The sequence below is a fragment of the Petromyzon marinus genome, chromosome 41, assembly GCF_048934315.1.
Source record: "Petromyzon marinus isolate PM22_M1 ecotype Great Lakes invasive population chromosome 41, UKy_Petmar_22M1.pri1.0, whole genome shotgun sequence".
Classification (NCBI taxonomy): domain Eukaryota; kingdom Metazoa; phylum Chordata; class Hyperoartia; order Petromyzontiformes; family Petromyzontidae; genus Petromyzon; species Petromyzon marinus.
In genome coordinates, this window is record NC_133707.1 from 12,075,282 (window position 1) to 12,095,315 (window position 20,034).

At 52.0% G+C, this 20,034-nt stretch overlaps 2 protein-coding genes across 7 annotated transcripts; one reads left to right on the forward strand and one right to left on the reverse strand.

Annotated features, from left to right (window-relative positions):
• Window positions 1-5,837: 5,837 nt before the first annotated feature.
• Window positions 5,838-12,264, reverse strand: C41H2orf69 (chromosome 41 C2orf69 homolog). Of its 6 annotated transcripts, none has more exons than XM_032968987.2 (3): window positions 12,040-12,264; window positions 10,266-10,450; window positions 5,838-10,124 (listed from the first exon to the last, which is right to left on the reverse strand). In XM_032968987.2, the coding sequence occupies exons 2-3, from the start codon at window positions 10,416-10,418 to the stop codon at window positions 9,270-9,272; spliced, it is 1,008 nt and encodes a 335-aa protein (XP_032824878.1). In that variant the 5' UTR covers window positions 10,419-10,450; window positions 12,040-12,264; the 3' UTR covers window positions 5,838-9,269. The 6 variants fall into 6 exon arrangements, with proteins under 6 accessions (XP_032824878.1, XP_032824879.1, XP_032824876.1 ...); XM_032968988.2 differs by having other exon boundaries at window positions 10,266-10,470; XM_032968985.2 differs by having other exon boundaries at window positions 11,883-12,264.
• Window positions 12,265-12,404: 140 nt separating this feature from the next.
• TM2D1 (TM2 domain containing 1) lies at window positions 12,405-18,321 on the forward strand. Its single transcript, XM_032968991.2, has 6 exons — window positions 12,405-12,578; window positions 14,056-14,129; window positions 14,459-14,567; window positions 15,658-15,749; window positions 16,163-16,236; window positions 16,846-18,321. The coding sequence occupies exons 1-6, from the start codon at window positions 12,463-12,465 to the stop codon at window positions 16,954-16,956; spliced, it is 576 nt and encodes a 191-aa protein (XP_032824882.1). The 5' UTR covers window positions 12,405-12,462; the 3' UTR covers window positions 16,957-18,321.
• Window positions 18,322-20,034: the final 1,713 nt, after the last annotated feature.

Here is a 20,034-nt window from a genome sequence, read left to right on the forward strand (position 1 = left end):
GCGTCGGTGTCCAAAATAAAATCAGTGGTGAAATCGGGGAAAGCCAGGGTGGGGGTGTGGGTGAGGTGGTCTTTGAGGGTGGTGAAGGCCGTCTCGCAGGCCTCCGTCCACTGATAGGGGTTCTTAGAGGATGTGAGTTGGGTGAGGGGGCGTGCAACCTCGCTGAATCCCTTTACAAATCAACGATAATAGGTGGCGAGCCCCAAGAATGATCTGATCTCCGTCAGGTTCCTTGGCCGTGGCCATTCCACTACGGCGCGAACCTTCTCCAGATCGGTGCGCACCCCCGCCTCGCTGACTCGGTGTCCGAGGTACCCCACCTCGCGCTGCGCAAGGTAACACTTACGTGGCTTGTGCTTGAGATGGGCTGCTCGTAATCGCTGGAACACCTCTGGCAGCCTGGACCAGTGTTCAGACAGAGATCTACTGAACACTATCACGTCATCCAGGTAAATCAGGCACTGTTCCCCCTGCAAGCCCCGCATCACCAACTCCATCAACCGCTGGAACGTCGCGAGCGCGTTAGTGAGTCCGAACGGAAGCACTCGAAACTCGAACAGTCCAATCGGGGTGGTAAATGTGGTTTTTGGCCGATCCTCCTCCGCCATCTCCACCTGCCAGTACCCGGACGCCAGATCGAGGGTGGAAAAATACCGTGCTCCTGCGAGGCTGCCAAAGGTGTCATCGATGCGTGGTATGGGGAAGGCGTCGCCGAGGGTGACTGCGTTCAACTTTCGATAATCGACGCAAAACCAGTTAGATCCATCCTTTTTCGTCACTAGTACAACTGGGGCAGACCAGGGGCTCGCCGAGGGCTGGATTATGTTATCACGTAGCATATCCGCGACTGCCTCTTTGATCTGGGCCCGTTCAGGCGCGCCCACTCGGTATGTGGGGAGTTTGATGGGTCAGGCTGCACCTGTGTCAATTTGGTGCTTAACAAGGTCTGTCTTGCCCACGTCTGAATCGTGCTCACTGAACACGTCGGCGTACTTCTGCAATAACCCGCGCAGCTGATCGGCCTCCCCCTTAGGTAAATCCGCCCAAGGCACATGTTACGCATCACGCAAGGGGACGACCTCGGCTCGGGGAGTCGGGCCGACTCGCCAGGCCAGGTCCTGGTTGTCCTCGGGGTGACCGGGGTCCTCCGCCCAGAGTGCAAAAACCGAGTCGTTAGAGTGGTGTGCATGCAGGGGGTGTATGGTAGCTACCGTGGTGCGTCGTCATAGCATTGCCGGGGTACTGTGTGGGTTAAACACCCGCATAAACAGTCGGCCCCCATCTGCGTTTACCAGAGTGGCTGACCCCACAACTCCGTACCGCGCCGCTAACTCCGGGTGAGGAGTTAGCATTACCTCGCCCGATGGTCGGTGTGTGGGGTCGGTGGAGGGGGTTGCCACTGGCACCAGCATTTCGGCAAGCGACCCGATGGTGATGGCCGACACCAGCGTAGTGGCCACGGGTGTGAAGTGAGGGCGATTCGGCTCGGGTCCCAGGAACGGAATCCGCTCCCCAGTGCCCTCCACGGTGGCGCATCGCTGGCAGGGCTGCACGTTGAGCCCCAGCTTTTCCAGGAGGTCTGTACCTGCGATACACTCATGGCACAACACACTCAAGACATAGAATTCCTGGGTGCACACCTGGCGTCCGAGACGGACTTCCAGGGTAACCCTCCCCAGAAGTCCCATCCCGGCTCCACTCGCCGTGTGCAGCGCGCAATCCGGGGCCTGCAGGCGGCCCACGTCAACCCCGAGCACGCTGCAGTTTGTGGCGCTCACGAGTGAGGCCACCGCCCCCGTGTCCAGCAGAATCCGGGTGCGCCGCCCGTTCACCTGTCCTACCAGCGACGTGGCCCCCATGATTCCCGCCACCAACTCCCGCAGCCAGTCGCCCGTACTCACCACGTTCTTGGGTGTTGTTGCCGGAACCTGTGTGGAGGTCACTCGCTCACCATTATTACTATTGTCGTTTTGTTTCGGGACCTCGTTGATTGCACCCCTAGGTGGTCCACTCTCTAGGGGGCGTTGGCGTTTAACTCTGGCGCATGTCTAGCGTGGGCGATCTGAGGACAGTCTCTCACGAGGTGCCCGCGGCGGTCGCATAGGTAACACGCCCGGGGGGCAGCCCCGTAGGAGCCCCCCCGCCCGTTCCCTATTCCCTCCCCAGCACGCCTCTGCCCAGACTCTGCCTCTAGTTGGGACACTCATCCAGTTAGCCCCCCTACCGTGGAGCGCAGTTCTCCCATTTCGGACTGAATGGTCTCCACTGTGGACTGTAGCTTGGTCATGTTCCGGCTCGCTTCCTCACGTACGTGGGTCACCTGGCCGGTTATATCCCTTATGCCCGTCTGTATCCCCGCTACCCATCCCGGGGTTGTCTCGCGGGATAACGTAGGCTCCCTTTCCCGACCCCTTACCGTCCTGGCGAGCTCCTGTTCCTCCTCTGGGGACAGGCTTGCGATGGTGCGCTCTCGTCCCAGCCCTCGGAGTTGCGCGCGTTCGCTGGAAATTCTTTCACATTTACGCGCGCGCTCGACAAGGGCGTTAAAGGAAAGGCGGGTGCAGCTTAGAATGGGGTGCCACCACGAGGTGTGAGTTAAGTACCGTAGGATTTTCTCGGAGGCGAGGTCCTCAACGGCCTCCGCCGTGTACCCTGGGCGTGCGAGCTGCGTTAGCGTGCGCACGTCCTCGGCATAGTCACGCAAATCCTCGCCGGGTTGGCGGCGGCATGCCTCTAAGGCGGTCTTTGCCTCCTCTTCATTACTCATGCTGAACCGCAGGTCAAGTTGGCGCATTAGCTCTGCTAGCTGGGTTTGTGTGCTCGCAGGTAGGGATTCCGTGAAGTCAGCTGCCCGTACATCTAAGTGCATGGCCAGTTGCTCTAACACCTGCGCGTCTGTCCAACCATTAATTTTTTTAGCCCCTTAAACGTTGCGGGCAAACGCCTTCCATGACGGAGTTCCCTGGCCGGTGAGTGTCTTATTTTTGCGTGGGGTAACGCGCTGCGGGTTCGTGCCGCTTCCGACACCAAATTGTCGGGGCCATTGTCCCCTGACTCCTCCGTCGTGACGGAGCTACTGCTCCCCGACTGCTCTGTCGGGTGCGAGCTACCGCCCCCCAATTCTTCGCTCCCCTGTACCCCCGACTTTGCTGCTGCCCCCCGCGTATTCATGATTCAATTGCTGGAACTGACCGCCTTACGCTTACGACGCGTTACGCGGGCTCCGGGGCGGACGTGCTGCAGTGAGCGCGCCCGCGGAGTGAAACCCCGCCTCGTAAGTAAATAAAGGGATACAGCGTGCCGATGCGTGACTCCGCGACCACACCAAGCGCTCACGCACGGGACCCGGGGTCGGGGGTCAGACATCAGGGGTGGCGTCCACCGTGCGCGTGCCGCTGATGGGGGGGAGTCACTCCGCCCCGATTTAAAGGCCGTTTAAACAGCCGCGTGTGTACGCGAACACCAGGCGCTTCACCCTCCTCTTCGCTTTAAACAGCCGTGCATGCATGCGAACACAAGGCACTCCACCCTCCTCTTCACACTCACAAAGACCACACGACACAGTTTATCCTCTACTGGCGATTTTATTCCCCGCGAATAACCCGCTAAACTACGCGTGTTTGTGTGGGTCAGCAGACACTAGCCTATCCCTCGGGGATCCGGGACTCTATTTATCCTGCCTGTCGCTCCACTTTCTAACCTCTGGTTAATTAGCCCAAACTCACCTCTCCCTTACTTACGCTTACTCCCAATCTGATGTGCCGGGAGTTGTGGAAGGGCGATACTGTACGTCGTCTCCGTGGAGGATTGGGCCTGGCTGCGTTGAACCTCGTCACACAGACGACTCGAACGGCTGGCTCCAACACCTCGCTGATCTCGATGCCTTGAAGAACTCCCCCGTCACTCCCTGGTTCACCCTCTTTTATCGTCCTCGCTCACATCAAAGGGCACCGCGCTGCCCCGCCCCTCTGGCCTCCCGTCCAATCAGGGGTCCGGATTTTCCCGCTCTTTTGATAGTCGGATCCTAGTCACCGCAGTGGTCCCCTCGACGTTCGCTTTCTGCTCTTCCCGGTACCGGGATTTTCCCGCTCTTTTGATAGTCGGATCCTAGCTCTGGTGACATCACCGCAGTGGTCCCCTCGACATCTGCTTTCTGCTCTTCCCGCTACCAGCCCACTGACCCGTGTTGCGTGTGCGCGTTTCCATCCACGGTGGCTCAACAGCCCCTGCCATGACCATGCAATTACAATCCCAGGTCACGGCGCCGCGGTGCCCGTCAGCCTCGGGGGTAGGTCGCCCAATTCCCCGCCGTAGGAAACCATGAAGCTTGATCCCATTAGGGGCTTCTGGACGAAAACCCGCCAGCCAGGTGACCTCCCCCCCGGCTCTATGTGGGGTATGCATGCATTCATGTGGGGGGCGGCGAGGGGCGCGCAGCGTCGGCGTCGTCGCTCCCCGGTGGTGGCGTCACGGTGGTGGGCACGGCCCCGACGGAGCGGCTCCGCTGCGGCGGTACCACACTCTATGTGCATTTGTCTCTTTATGTCTCTCTGTGTCTCTTTGTGTGTGTCTCTCTCTCCATGTGTATCTCTCTTGTTGACATGCTTGTCTCTCCTCGTAGTTGCTCTTGCGGGTTTTGTTTTTGTTGCCCGGCTCTCTGACATTGACATGCTAATCTTCTCATTGGCACAGCCCCTGATTGCTGGAGCCGTCTCACATTGACATGCTAATCTCTTACATTTACGTACAAATTCCATCTCTAGCTCCGCCCACTTACCCTTGGGTTGAGCCCACCTAAAGCCTATAAAACCTCGTATTGCAGCAGCTCTTTCTCCTGTGTCAGCAGTTCTCCTGCTGTTTGTCTCACCTGATGACGGTTGCTTGTGTTGCGATCGAAACGTCGTGATCTCTTCATTTTTCTATCTACGTGACTTTTCCGAAAGAACCAAAGAGCATAGAGAAAATGAGGCAAGATGGACGTGTCGTGACCAGAATAATTCCTGGAACAGCATTCTAAACTATATTTTACCAGGTAAGGCCCACTCAGCTATATAGCTCTTTGTCAGAAGCAGATGAGAGTTCAATGAAGTAGCTTATCACGTGAAAATGTATTAGAGCCAAATACTTGAATCATGTTTCTAAATGTAGAAAGGAAAAACTGAAGGACTTGGAGAAAAAACATGCGACTGTGGGGAAAACATGCAAACTCCAAGTATACAGGTGTCAGGGTCGGAATCGACCCCACACCCTCCTGCATATCAGGCGAAGTATTTAAAATCTCGCCACCGTTCCAGCGTGCTCCGGCTGAATGAAGCACCTCCTGGGGGTTTTCGCAAGAGTAAGAGCTGTGGACTAGCACTGTCGAAAACGCCATTGACGACGCGACGCCGTGCAGGCGACTCGGCCACGAGGATGATCTCGCAAGCAGCGCAAAGGGCCCAGGAGCACCGAGCCAGCCGGCAGGCACAGCCTTGATGTGGGTTCATCAACATGCAGGCTGCCGTATCAAAGCAAACGACTTGCTGGACCTGTAAAGCAGTGGCCGGAGGCTCCGCTTAGTAGGAGTCAGAACACTGACCCACAACTCCTGAGACCCGAGTTCGAACCCAGGCAACCAACCGCGATTACACGAAGCTCTCCAGCGTTGTGAGTTTTTGAGTTCAGTCTGGGTCACCAAATGGCTGCACAATAAAACCCTGACCACGTTACATTTGATTATGCGTGCTTAGCTTGACTTCACCTACATTTAAAAATATCAGTTTGACCATCGTGTGACTAAATATTGAGTCTCTGTAGAACAGCGCAAAGTGTAATCATAGCATAGAAAAACAGCAACATTAATTAAATGTGGGTTTTTATTTAATTTTGCAAATGATAGATATTCCAATGTAAATTCACACTTCATTACACCTCCCAATCTATACCAGGTCACAGACTTAGGCATGCACATTACTGCAAGTGAATGGATCGACAGTGCCTTATTTAAACTGCATTGGTCGGAGTCCCTATTTTGGAAGAGACGCCGACCGTGGGTAAAGCGCTGCCATTAGTTTTCCCAGAAACAACGGCCCGGAGGAGTGAAGGGCAATTCCACATTCTCCCGCATTCTTCACCGTCACGCGCTTACGTTCAAGTAAATTACTAATGACATGAAACGTCGCGATGCGGTTCCGTTGCAGAGTGACTCGGGACGTCTAGCCGTCATGCTACACTCTCGAGTGTCTCTGCTGAGGGACGTGATGAGCGCCTCTGCTGAGGGATGTGACGAGTGCGTGATTAGCTCTCAAAATTGGGCCCAAAAGCTTTTTGTTTTTAACACTGGCCACGAGCAAATTCAATCCGGACACGTCTCCTGCTTCAAACAGGCAGCCCAGAGCCGGTTTGTAAACGTAACGACCACCTCCAGCTGCCACTGGATCTTGGTTTTGACCTTTATTTAAAACTGTGACCCCACGTCCCCGGGGTTCATTTCTCAATAACAAACATAAATCTGTGATTTAATCAACTTCACATTCCTGTGGATCACAAATTATGAAAAACGTCAATGTAGAGAACAGAATATATTTTTATATCAATGTAGTGCAATGTACGTGTGCAGCTCTCAAAACCAATGTATTGTTTTACTCAAAAAAGCACCGGGTTGCTGCTCAATGCCTGTTCACAGCCCTGAGCGAGTGGTTGAAGTTCCACATTCCTCACGGCAAGGGGCGGGTCTACCCGTAGGACAACGACCGTTGACTTCCCAACAAAGTGGATACTCGTTTTACTGACCCCCACAAAGGTTGATGGGCTGAGTGAACCCCCAACCAGGATTTGAACTTGCAACCTCCAGATTGCGAGCCACTGCCTTTTAACCGCTGAACCACCTGGCCGGCTGTTTATTATTTAGAACCTCCTTACAAAACAATACATTTATTGTTCAAAACGTTGTGATCTGGTTTCAGCCAAACAGGTATTAATGCCACGTATAGGACCTCCTCACCAAGATACATCTTTACGCTGCATATTCTTTGTGCATGAAAAAACAGGTTTGGCCACCTGTGAACGACTCAACACTGCCTTCTTGCTTATCATGGAGACTTGTATACAGCTAGCAGCAAAATTAACCCTGCACACTTTTAATAATGTAACACGATGGAAATCACCCTGTCCATCTTTGCCGTTTTAATTACTGGACCTTACAATCAAGACATAATTACACAAGGCACCAAATAAAGTCAGAACACTTCAACAAAGTAGCGCAGTCCACAAAGGCAACCTCCACCCCTGTGCTAAACAAAAACACTTCGCTTCCACGTAGCCAAATACGCGTCGTCTTGAATCGTTTAAGGGCAACGCCTTTCAGTTAACCGGTATTCCTGCAGGTTAACTGATATTGTCAGTACGTCGCCACTGCTACTTGTCAATCTACCAATGTGGGGTTGTTTTTACCATACTTCACCATGTTGGTCAGTAGAGGGTCAGCACAGGATCACAGAAGGACCACTTATGTGAGCCGTGGTTGGGCATCAAACTCACAAATTGCGATACACCCTGTTCCCCTGTTCACTCCAGGACTTGCCGTGCATGAGATTGAGGGTTCTGGGAGAGGCGGTGGACTACTTCCAACGATTGTATTTCTCTGCACAGCCCCTCGAACATGTGGCCACTACGCGGCAACAGAGGAAACAGAACGGAGCGTCTGTAGGAAAACCGCGTCGCGCCACCTCAGCTGCCAGCCCTGGCCCCGTGGTTGCTGCTCTCCGAGCCACAAAGACAGAAAGAAGATCCTTTCTACAGCCTGGCCGGAGTGTAGCTCGTCTTCTCTCACATGGTGGTGGGAGTGGATCAGCAGCATTTCTATGCTCATATCACGGTTGGCAGTGAGCCGTGCGACGTGATCCATGAGCCGGGGTCGGCTTCAAGAGCAGCATTGGGGACATCCGAATGCTGTCGTTGGCGAATAATCACAATGGGCAGTGGCATTCCTGTGCAGTCCATCGCTTCAGAATGGAAACCGCAGTCGCATTTCGGGCTACTCTCAATCCTTATTCAGAATAGCCTGCAAGGTGGTCAGTGGAGGCCGATTGTCTCGCAATCCCAAAGAATACTCTACACACCTTCAGCTCGTTCTGCATAGCAGTGTGTCCGTCCTTTTTTTGAGGTAATTGTTTTGTGAGGCCTGCCACAAAAGCCTCATACATGTGCAGCTGCTGGATAGGATGAGGGCCTGCACAGCGCCTGCATAGCACGCTTGAGTCTTTGATCTCTGAGCCACCAAGTATCCTCATTTTGGTGACCCAGGTCACAATTGCAACGAGACTATCTTGTCTCTTGAGATCTTACCCGGTTAAACAACCTACATTTAAAAACCTCCACACGCTGCACAGTGCGTAAAGTGTCGCTCACGCCATCCGAAGTCAAATGCGTGAGGACGGAAATTGGGGAAAAGTTTTCAGCTCCAAGTAGAGCTAGCTTGGGCGACCATCTCCGTTGTGAATTGCTTTGGTCGATTTTTACCAACACCAGCATGACACCACCAGCTTCACTGTAATATTTTAGTCTGGCCTTAAAAGGAATCCTAAATTATAAGCAACGTTTGAGGTAATGGACCTTCTTCACAGAACATGAATGCATCATTCACGTTCTATGAAGGGCCATTGCTCGAACGTTGCCCATTACACATTTGTCCAGTAAATGCCACAGTGCTATTGCCACACGTTTGAGTTCTTTATTTATTTGTCTTCTGCACCACTGCCAGCCCAGTATAAAAAGTGTATTATTTTAGGCTCAATTGGAATATACAGGGCAATAATTGCCACCCCCTACTGTGAAAATAAATGACCCTCCTGAAATAGAGTTGCGAGACTTTCCCGGGTAAACAAACGGAATAATAAACAACAGGCACTCACCACCAGCTCTGAAAGCACCTTGGCCGGTCTTCACACGGTGCCTGTCGTCCTTATACCAATTCAGGGGAGGGCTGCTGGGATCTACCAGCCATGCCGCGCTAGGATTGCACACTGCCAGGGACTAGTGTCGACTGGACTGTCACTCTCAAGAAGCCACAAAGGGCTGAGATACTTTTAGAATAAAATATGTAATTTAAGACGCAGAAGGAAATTCATTCAAAACGTGCCAGCTGCGTTGGTGTGGAGCTTTCTCAATGGAAACTAAACGTTCCCTGCGGAAAACTAATACAATTAGGCAAGAAAAATAAACACCACGCTGTCTGCGACACACAAAGCAAACCTGGTGACCGGCCCAAGCCAGGATAGCAAATCACCCACTCAGAAGTTCTCCAGAATTCGAAAGTGGTTCTCCAAAGAGGAGGCCTCCTTCTCAAAGTGTATTTGTTCGGTGACCGTCGCCCCAAACTCCTGCAGGACGCTGATGAACTTGCGCTGTTCCTTGCCGATCCAGGCGCGCATGGGGTCGCACACCTGATAAGGCGTCACATGGACCCGCACGTCGACGCCGGCGGTGTGAAGCTGCCGCAGCGCGTCGGAACACGTCACCCACGTGTCGCGACCCCCAGAGTGGCCCCCGTCCAACCAGTACATGTCCCGCACGGCGCCGACTACGGGTGCCAGCGTTGCGTCCCCTTGCGCGGCAGCCAGCTCGTACAGCAGCTGGTTGAGGACCACGCAGCCCTTGCTGAAGCCCACCAGGGTCACGGTGCGCGGCCTCGAGAAGAACTCCTCGCTCCGGAGGAGGGCCACCGAATCTACGTTACTGAGCTCCGGCGCACTCCGTGCATCTTCGCCAACCACAGGGCCGCTCGTTTCGTCGCGGCTCCCATCGGTCGTTGGCGGCGCGCCCGATGGACCGGACGCCGTGCTGTGCCAGTCACCGGCTTCGCTCCCATCGCGTGTGGCACCGAGCAGCTCCGCCCTAGCGTTGGAAAGCAGCCGGTGGAGGTGGGAGAACGCCGTGCGGCCACTTGCATGTTCGGGCGCACCGAACATGTTGCTCGGTACGAAGTTGTCGTAGCAGCTGAACTTGTGCAGGTGCATGCGCGAGGCGCGCACCAGCCACACGCAGCGGCCCGGGAAGCGGCGCGCTAGCAGGCACGCCGTCTCCTCCAGGCTCCAGCGCTGCCAGCGCGCGCTGTCCGGGCTTGCCGCCATCTCGTCCCGGTAGCCCTGTGGCGGTACGGCACAGAGGGTTGAGTGCCGGCATCTCTCCCGGCGCCCTCGTCCTCTCATGCACAAAACGATGCCCATAAGAGGTACCGCGTCACACAATGCCAGCGTTGTACAGCGCCTCTTGCGTCGCGCCGGCACCTGTATGTCCCCGGGGAAGTAGACGACGTGGCGCAGAGGAGACTCGGCGGTGACGGGACAAGCCACTAGGACGTCATTGGTGCAGGCGCCCACGCCCGCTACCCCGACCAGCCGCAGTAGTGCCACGCGCGCCTCTCCACTGCCACACCACATGGTTTGCCGGCAGCAGCAGTGAGATGTCAGCCCTGCAAGATAAATATCAGCCCTGCAGGCAGGATGTAATATTTTGCAGAATGCTAGGCTGGCTTGGAGTGGGGATTATCGTAGTAAGGCACTCCCGCAAGGTACCCCCCACCACACGCTGTGCGTGGTGCCCGCACTATCCCAGTGCTCACCAAGCCCCGCTAGGGCTGGTATTACACACAGCCACCCACACGGTGCTGTCCACAATGTATGAACATCGAACGGCGCGGCCCTTCTGGGCCGGCACTATAGTGACATCCGCGATGTCACTACACAGGCAACACGTCAGGCCTGCAGGGTACACGTGAGTCCTGCAGGGAACACGTCGGTTCTGTTGGCAACACGTCATTCTTGCTGGCAACACGTCAGACCTGCAGGGAACACCTTAGCCCTGCTGCAGGGAGGTACAGCAACGTGGCACAATCTCACTGCTCCTTCTCCGCGCACTCTCTCCGCTCCGGTAACACTTCCCATCGAAGCGCTTCAGCAACCTGGCTGAGAAGTTGCTCATTCTTATCGACTGCACCCACGTCTGGAACTCCCTTCCCACAACCATCCGTGTACTTCCCAGTTCAAGACCTAATGATTGACTGCATACCTCTCCAAAATTAATACACCCACAGTTTCTGTACAACGGTATGACAATGCAGTCACATTCAGGCGGCATATAAATCCACACTGTACTGTCGTCAAATACACAGATACACTGAGTCAGAGAGGCCCACAGACTCGCACAAAGATCCCCCGTATAGTCTGACTGAACTGTTGGGACACATGCTGTCGGCGAGCACCTATGAATGCTAGCACGGCGCAAGAGGGGGTGGGTGGTCAGCACCACGCCCAAGCGCATTTGTCTCCCCAGTGCTGATGTTTACACATCGCACCAGGTAGTCACGTGAGGCTGAGTGGACCTATGGGAGGCATAGTACCGCTGCAGATAATCGGCACTGCTGTTGGCCTTGAGTGGGAATCGAACTCGGGCTCGTAGCGCGCTAACCACTGCACTTCCGCTATCCACAGACTCGTAGAGATCCAAATACTCACATCAAGACCCATATCAAAGATCAAAGATCCCCCGTATAGCCTTAACAGACTGTAGGGGCAAGTGCTGTTAGCGAGCACCTATGAAGGCCGGAACGGTACACGAGGGGGTGGGTGGCCAGCACCACGCCCGACCGCCTTTGTCTCCCTAGTGGCAATGTTTACACACCGCACCAGGTACTCATTTGAGGCTGAGTCGACCTAGGGGAGGCCCGGGACCGGTTATGATTATCGTCACTGGTGTTGGCCGTGAGCGGGAATCGAACCCGGGCCAGGTTCATAGCGCAGCGCGCTAACCGCTACACTATCGCTCCTCGCTAATATCAAATATCCACATAGTCTCATACACTCACACACGGACCCATAGACCCACACAGAAACCCATAGACTCACATAGAAACCCATGGACCCACGCAGCCATATAGCACGCAGACTTAAGGCCTCTTGGGTGATCTCATGGCTGCTGAACCGTGCTTCTCTTTCATAATCAATTACCATAGTGTCGCTATTTAAGCGGGGAGTGTGGATTACTGTTCACCTCCTCACTCACCTCCTCACTCACCCCCTGCCTCAATCCTCAGCTCCCCCCTTGCCCTGGCTGGTTCGTCCGCGCCAATTGTCGGGGTGTCGGAGAAAATGGCACGGATTTTACAAGAAAGTTGGATCAGGATTATAAAGCCAGGATCTGGATTGTTGGTTAGCAGGTTGCGCGGATTAAATCCATTCCGTAATTTAATTCTCACCCCGAGGGTCGGGCCAAACGCGGGAACTGGAGAATCGCTGCATGGGTTAATTAGTGCATAGGAATCGATACAGCGGGAATCGCTTTGTACAGGGGATTCGCCACTCGTGTATTCAATATCCTGCATTGGAATCGCTCCGTGCGATAATCGACCTAAACGACAAACATTGCACCGGAATCGCGACGATTAAATCTCGATTCGCCGTGAATCGCGAGGACGTCGAGGGAGCCATGGCCGCCCGTGCCGCGTGTCGTTTCCCGGTGTCCCTGAGGCTCCGCGTCTCCCTGTGCCTCTTCCTCTGCGTGAGCGCCGCGGCGGACAAGTGTGAGCGCCTTCTCCTGGGACAATATCCTCAAGGGGCACGTGCTGCTTAGACGGGAGTCGGCAACCTGGCCAGCAGCGGCTGACGCGTACGAGGCTCGTATGTTTGTAGGTTATGTTGAACTTCTTTCGCACCGCACGTAGCCAACCGTGCTCATCGGAGGTGCGGGTGAAGGACATCAAACTCAACACAAAAAGCCGTTCTAAAGAAATTATTTTCTTATTAGATTTGTTTTCAATCGTGGAAGGTACCCCCCCCCCCCCCCTAATATCCCCACCGTTCCGTCGCATCCTGCAACCCCCAGCATCCCCCCCCCCCCGCGTGACAACCCCCCGGTCACCCCACCCGCAGCCCCTTCCCAGACGCCCCCCTCACGCGCCCCCTTCCCAGACACCCCCCCTCGTCCACCCTGCGCCCCCCTCTCGCCAGCCGCCCCCCTCACGCGCCCCCTTAAGCATCCCCCTGCCCACCCGTACCCCCTTCGTCTCCCCCCACCAGCCGTGCGCTCTTCCCCCATCCGCGGGTCGGGCTCCTCCGGATTCGAGTGCCCGCTGGTGATGGGGAATGTTCTGATCTGCTAGCTAACAACACTGGTCTCCTCTATAGGCAGTAGATGCGGTAGCCAGTAGAGTTGGTACGTGAATAGTAAGCCACTTCCGTAGCGAGAGGTACAGTGGATGCTGTGTGCCGGGTGAGGAACGATTTTCTGAGGGTGACTTCATTGGAATCAGTTGCAGAAGCGGCGTTGTGAGTTAAAGCTACAGTAAGCAGTAACATCGCAGTTGCATCATTCGAAACATCAATTCCGGTTGAAGGGCGCGGACGTAGTGCAGTACAATTGATGTTGCTGCACTTCTTTCGTATGGCTGATGTAGATACAGAGAAACAACTACAATTTCATTCAGGTGGTCAAGCTAGACAGATAATCGCGCCAGGAGTAGTGGACTGCATCGTTTTGATGCCTCCTTCGTATTTGTGGATCGGGCATTGTGTCGTTATACACGATACGGTCTGTTCTGTATTACCACAATCACACACTGAAGAGTTTTTAATTTTCCATTTGTGCATCAGGTTGTATAGATCAGCACGGTGGTCGCCCATCCAAGCGTTATTAGTCCTGTCCCATTATAGAGGTGTAAAGGAGAGTCAACACAAGGTTGCAGAGGGTTCGTCTTTTATTCATTCCTTCAGTCCACATTCGTCCCCAGCCTTCTCAAGCTAGTTCCCGCCAAGATCTCCACTCTTCCCGCCCATTCTCTCTTATATCTCCCCTCTTGCTCCTCCCCCTTCTCCTGTCACCGTCCCACTCCCCCTCCTTTTGGTGGGAATCCTTCCCCTGACATCCCTTACAGAGGTAACAGGATTATTGATATACTCTAATCGAAGCGCCAGCATTGTGTCGATGGGAAACTGCGTGTTGTTAATGACCACTGATGCGTTCACTATTGTAGCTGTTGTGTATTTACGGAGTTGAGGTGTTGCTCCTTGACGTTGTTGGCACATACATCTGCTCAAGCCCCATCATTAACGACACCACCCAGGAGCCGGTCGGGTGCAACAACGGAACGGCGCCAGGTAAGCAGCCCGTGGGGGTCTCTGAACATTTAGTAATAATAAAACTGTAATTTTTTATATATTCAGAAGAGCCACACTGAGTTGCAGGACTTGTTTCCAGGAGAGTCCTGGTACATTGAGTTTTCAATTTAAAAGTATCAGCGAAAGAGTGTTTATACAAGTTGGAGGAAAACCGGAGCACCCAGATAACACCCATGCACGCGAGGATGTAACACTATTCCAAATGGAAACAGATGGTGATCAGTGTGTGCATGTTTACATATATTACACACGTGTGCCTGTTCATGTGTGTGTGCGTGTATGGTATGCGCGTGTGCGTCGATCCGCAGTGCCATGCTACCCAGCACCGAACGTGACGTGCATGGATGCACAGGGTAAGGAGAATACCTTCGATGGAGAGCGAGTCGGCTTCACGCAGCTTGTGCCCTGCCGTGACACGTGAGAGTCCCCATCTCGACGGCTCGTCGGTAATCGCGAGCCGCATTTTATGACAGAGAAACGATAGGCCATGTAGTTTCACCTCGTTGACAGCAGTCACTCGAATCTCAGACTTCCGAGTGATTTCCTGCTCAAATAAGCATTGAGGTGCTGCTCACTACCTGTTTTTAGCTCTGAGCCAATGGTCTATTCATACGACTACCACTTGACTTCCACGAAATGGTACCTATTTTATGGACCCGCAGAGTGATGATGGGCTGAATCAACCGTCAGCCAACATTGAACTCTCAAACCTTCCGATTGCGAGCCGCTCACTCGACCGCTGAGTCACCTGGCCGGAGTTATTTCGTCTCACTACAATCATTCTGGCACAGCTCTCTGTGTATTTGCATACTTAAATATTCAACTTTGAAGCTGATGATCAAGATCATTGCCGTGTTCTATAGAAATGTGTAACTTCAAGCAGTTGCAAGATTAATTTTACATGTTTATATTGAAAATTGTAAGCTAATTGGACATTTGATCCCAAATACCACAGGAATGATCAGGGGTGGTGACCTTAATGTGAAAAACAATGTACATACGGTGTATAGTGTGATAACTCTTATAGTATATAGTAAATCAGGCACAAACGATGTTTTAAATACATTAACTGCACGCATCAATGTGCTTAGCCGATGAGATGAAAAGTGTCTCAAGGCAGGCATTTGTATAAGTTTACTGTGCAGATGGTGCCACTTATTTCCTATCGTTTTTAGTTGTCCTGACAGCTCTCTTCATTAGATATTGTCACATGTATGCACTGATTTTGACTTTTAAAGTTGCTGTAAATCAGTGTTCTTCACTCATTTTCAGAGGGGGGCCACTTTCGCCAATAAGACAAGTGTAAGGGCCGCCACACATTTGAAACCACTGGCATGCAGCACGATGGGGTATTGTCATAGGCCTCACATCAGGGACTGCACTAAAGGCCACCAGGGGCCGCCAATGGCCTGCAGGCCTTGATATGAAGAACACTGCTGTAAAGCATAAAGTGTGACTTGAAACTGTGCAGGAGTGCTTTAGATATCACCGGCTATTGTCGTCGCAGGAACGGCTACCACTACACAGTCGCAGTGGCGTTCTCACTTTTCCTGGGCTGGCTCGGAGCTGACCGCTTCTACCTGGGCTACCCTGCTCTGGGTAGGAGCTCCTTCACAGGCCAAGCTACAACACTACCTAGTAACACCGCTGCCTAGTCAAACCACTACCTAGTCACACCACTACCTCGTCACATCACCACTTGGTCACACCGCTGCCTTGTCATTCCACCGACTAGCTACACCACCACATAGTCACACCACCGCCTAGTCACTCCACCAACAAGTCACTCCACCAACAAGTCACGCCACCAACTAGTCACTCCACCGACTAGCAACATCACTGCCTAGTCACACCACTGACTAGCCACACCACCACCGAGTAGCTCCACCAACTAACCACACCACCACCTACCTATGCCACCACCGAGTCACATCATCAATTAGTCATTGCATCAAGTCCTCCCAATGACATTCGCTTAATGCATTTTGCTGTCCTGTGTGCGCATCTCTCAGGTCTGCTCAAGTTTTGCACGGTCGGCTTCTGTGGAATCGGCAGCCTCATAGACTTTGTCCTCATTGCCATGCAGGTGAGAGTTCAACTCCCTGAGCCGAGTCTGCTTCTGCATTTAGGAGTGAGCAGTGTGAGCAGTGTGGCTCAAAGGCGCCATGGTGCTGCCCTGGCCCCTCCCGAGATTCTAGGTTTGAATGCAAGCAGCTAAACAGGGTCCCCAAGTGGAGTGAGCTGATTGCCCAGTCGCCAATGACTGCACACAAAAAAAGAGACCCAATACGTTCAATTTGGTCCTGCTATTAACTTGGCTTCAGATGCAAGTATAAAAAAAGTCGGTTTGTCCACCATGTGACAAACATTCCTTTTGAGAAGTGCGTGTGGGAAAGTGCTGCCTCCTACAGTGCACCAGAGGTCACCAGCGATCTCTGAGGTAGCTCTATGATATCCACCACTGCAGACCATTCTGTAATGCGAAGGGTTGCACTGCCCTGCGAGAGACCCAGTGGATATTTTGTGTCGTGAACGCCTACAGCACGATCGGCATGAAAGCTCCAGTACCGTGTTTACCATACAAACATATATGTTCACGATACCACTTCGTTCGAGCACAACTCAATCAACAACTTCCTCTCAAATTGATTCTCCATGGCCACGTCTCACCTCTCCCCCCTGCCCCCCGCCGCAGATCGTTGGACCCTCGGACGGTTCGAGTTACATCATCGATTACTACGGGGCACGCCTGGCTCGGCTGCCGGTCACCAACCAGACTTATCGAAGCCCTCACACAGAGTTGTGAACCGGTGCCCTCACTGCGGAGGTGGAACAGTGGCAGCAAGCGTCGCCCCACAGTGTGTCCAGGACTACAGTGCACGTAGCTTGGGGATCATGTCTGCTGTAAAACCTAGTACAACTGACACCTCTTAACAGTTCACAACGAGGTCGTGGTACCCTTTGCAATGGCAAGGATCCCGGAAGCCTGCTCCCACGGCATTATGGTGGCACGTCAAAAACAAGTCTCCGAGTGGCGTCGCTAACTATTGTATTGATTTCGTCTACAAGATGAGCATCAAACTTGTAATTCTGGACCTAGATTCCAAAACATCCTCATGTTTGGGGTGGTGTGGAAGTTACATATACAGTTTATTGCCGGTTAGCAAGTTGTGCATTGTGGAGCTGATAGTTCATTAACTTCGTTTAAGTTAATTTGCTCAGAATGCAACTGAAGTCATTTAAGGAGCAGAGGTAATGGAGCTGACGGGTGGCAATGGGCTCACAGCACGGAGTGACAGGCACCCGAGGTCCTGGGTTCGCGTCCAGGCAGCCGCAGCCCACGATGAAACCGGGTGGTTTGAGCAGAGTGAGTCGATGGTCTCAGCCCAGGCACCATCATTAAATTTGATTTCTCATTTAATTTGACAAATTTATAGGGGTATTACTATAAATTAAACTGGTTTGCATGCAATTAGAGGTTATGTGGCAGGTTTTGTAGAAAAGTAGAGCATTCCCTAGTTCTACAGATATATCTTGACTTAAAGCTTTCGTGGCTGCAGGAATTAATATTCTATGGGTCTTTTCGTAAAGTCAGGTAGATGGGTTAAAAGAAAATAGCCAAAAACTACCACGTTTCGATCGCAACACAGGTAGTCGCTTGTGTTGCGATCGAAATGTCGTTTTTATTTTTTATATTTTTTTAACCTATCTACGTGATTTTACCGAAAGACCCAAAGAATATCTCAGATTTTGTTCTGGAATACTGCCTTCTGCGGGCCGCTCTCCGGTAGGTTGATGCAATGCTCAGCGAGTTCTAAATGGATTCTTTATCTCGTGACACAACACAGATCGCACATTGGGACAAATGCTTTTAAGAGGCTCGAGTGGTGAATGAAATGTTACGTCGGTTTTGTCACTTTGCTGATTTGTTGTCTACACCTGCTTTTAGTCCTTGCGGTGGAGGAACTTGTTTACATGCTTGTATCATCCAGTTGCATTTCAAATGTGCACTGGTTAAAATACCTTCTGGATAATGGACAACAATGCAAGGAGGCTGAGAAAAATGCATGTGAATTATGTTTGCCTGTTTTTCATTGCTTTGAAACGTGTAATATTTTAATTTAAAGTACTTTCCTTCGTAAGTTAAATTAAACTTGAATATTTCTACTTATTTTTTTATTAAGGACTGTGTGATCGCTTGGATGACTGCATCAGTTTTAGCTGAATCAGATGTCTTTCGTAGTCTATAAAAGCCTGGCAATGTTTTTTTAATTATATTTATTCATCAATCTTTTATCAGAGCTGATCTACACCGTAGTGAATGACCTCCCTTCATGTGTTTATAGGCAAGGACCCTGCCTGTCATATGGGTCATAGTTCCAACAGAAAATATATACTGTATAACACAAAATCATTAAGCGTCGGGGAGAATACAGGCAGAACCTTGCTTAACGATCAAGATACGTTCCTTGAAATGTGAGCGTGAATCAAATCGGCACTAAAAAGGGTAATTTTACCATTATGTAGTGACAACTCAGAGGCAGTAAGACTTGGAGGCCCTTATTCAACAAGCACAATCGGGAAAACACCATACGTGGGTGCACACTTTTGTCGGTAGCACTACTTAAAACAGTTGGTAGGCTGTCTGACTAGCAGCGCCCCGGGATGGTGAAGACGGAGACGACGACGAGAAGAATGGTGACGACGACGAGATGGTGACGACGATGGACTTGAGCAGCACGACGTGTTCCCACTTCCAGCAAGAGCCACGAGGTCCCCCACAGGGGCCCCTCTTCTCTCAGCTTGGCCTCGCTCTGCCCCGGCCACGCCCCCTTTCTGAAACTTACTACTGGATTCCCGAGGCTTCCCGATGGGCCCCTTGTGTGACCTTTCACCTATATGTCCCCCTCGTGTATATCATGGCCTACTGACTTCAGTACTGCCGTACACTGCAGTTCCCCTTTTTCGCCAGCAGCCAGTGCGATGCCACTCCAATTGTATATGTGGGGATGCGTTCCTCAAATTATTTATTTTGTATGAGCAAGATATGAGAGCTGCATTGGGGTATCGGTAACAGCTCTAATAATACAGATACACATTTTATAATTATAAGTCTATTATAAATACATCATTAAGTAGTATGCACCGTATTTACAAGTGCATTCTACTGTACTCTTACATGGCAACGATGGACGAAGAGGCTGTAGGAGCTGCTGCGCTTCCAATCCTGGTCATTCTCAGAGAAGAGCTCCAAGAACTCTGATCTTAGTGATGCCATCAGTCTAAATTACTGTGATGAGGTTTCTTTTTAGGTGGAGCCACAGAGACTGTCCTGGTCTCGTGAGTTTTCACCTGGCTGACGTTGCTAATTTTTAAGTTTTATGTAAGCATCACTATGAATTGTAATAATCGAAACGCATGGGGTTGGTTCGGGTTGCCTGAGAGTGTACGTCGCTCTCATTGGCTGAGCGATTGATGGGGGTGGCTTTGTTTCCTCAATCAGCGCTTGAGCTTGTTCTTATAATCGAACATCCCATTAGCGTGATTGGCTGCATACATATGCGCTTTGTTCTTATTTCATGTTTTTTTCTCCAAGACAAAGAGTGCTATAACGAATCGGCATTCTACAAGGTTGCGTGAAGCAAGGTCTACTGTATGAGTAACAAGGTTAATAACAGACTACACATCCTAAACACTAATAACTTTTTATTTTACCAGGTCGGGCCCAAAGAGCTATATAGCTGCTTTCAGAAACGACCCGGCCACCAATGATAGTTCAAATGAAGTGGTTTATGTGGAAATGTATGTCAGCCACATCATCTAAACGCATTTTCATTCTAAATGCGGAGGATAAAATGAGGACCACGGAGAAAACATGAAAACT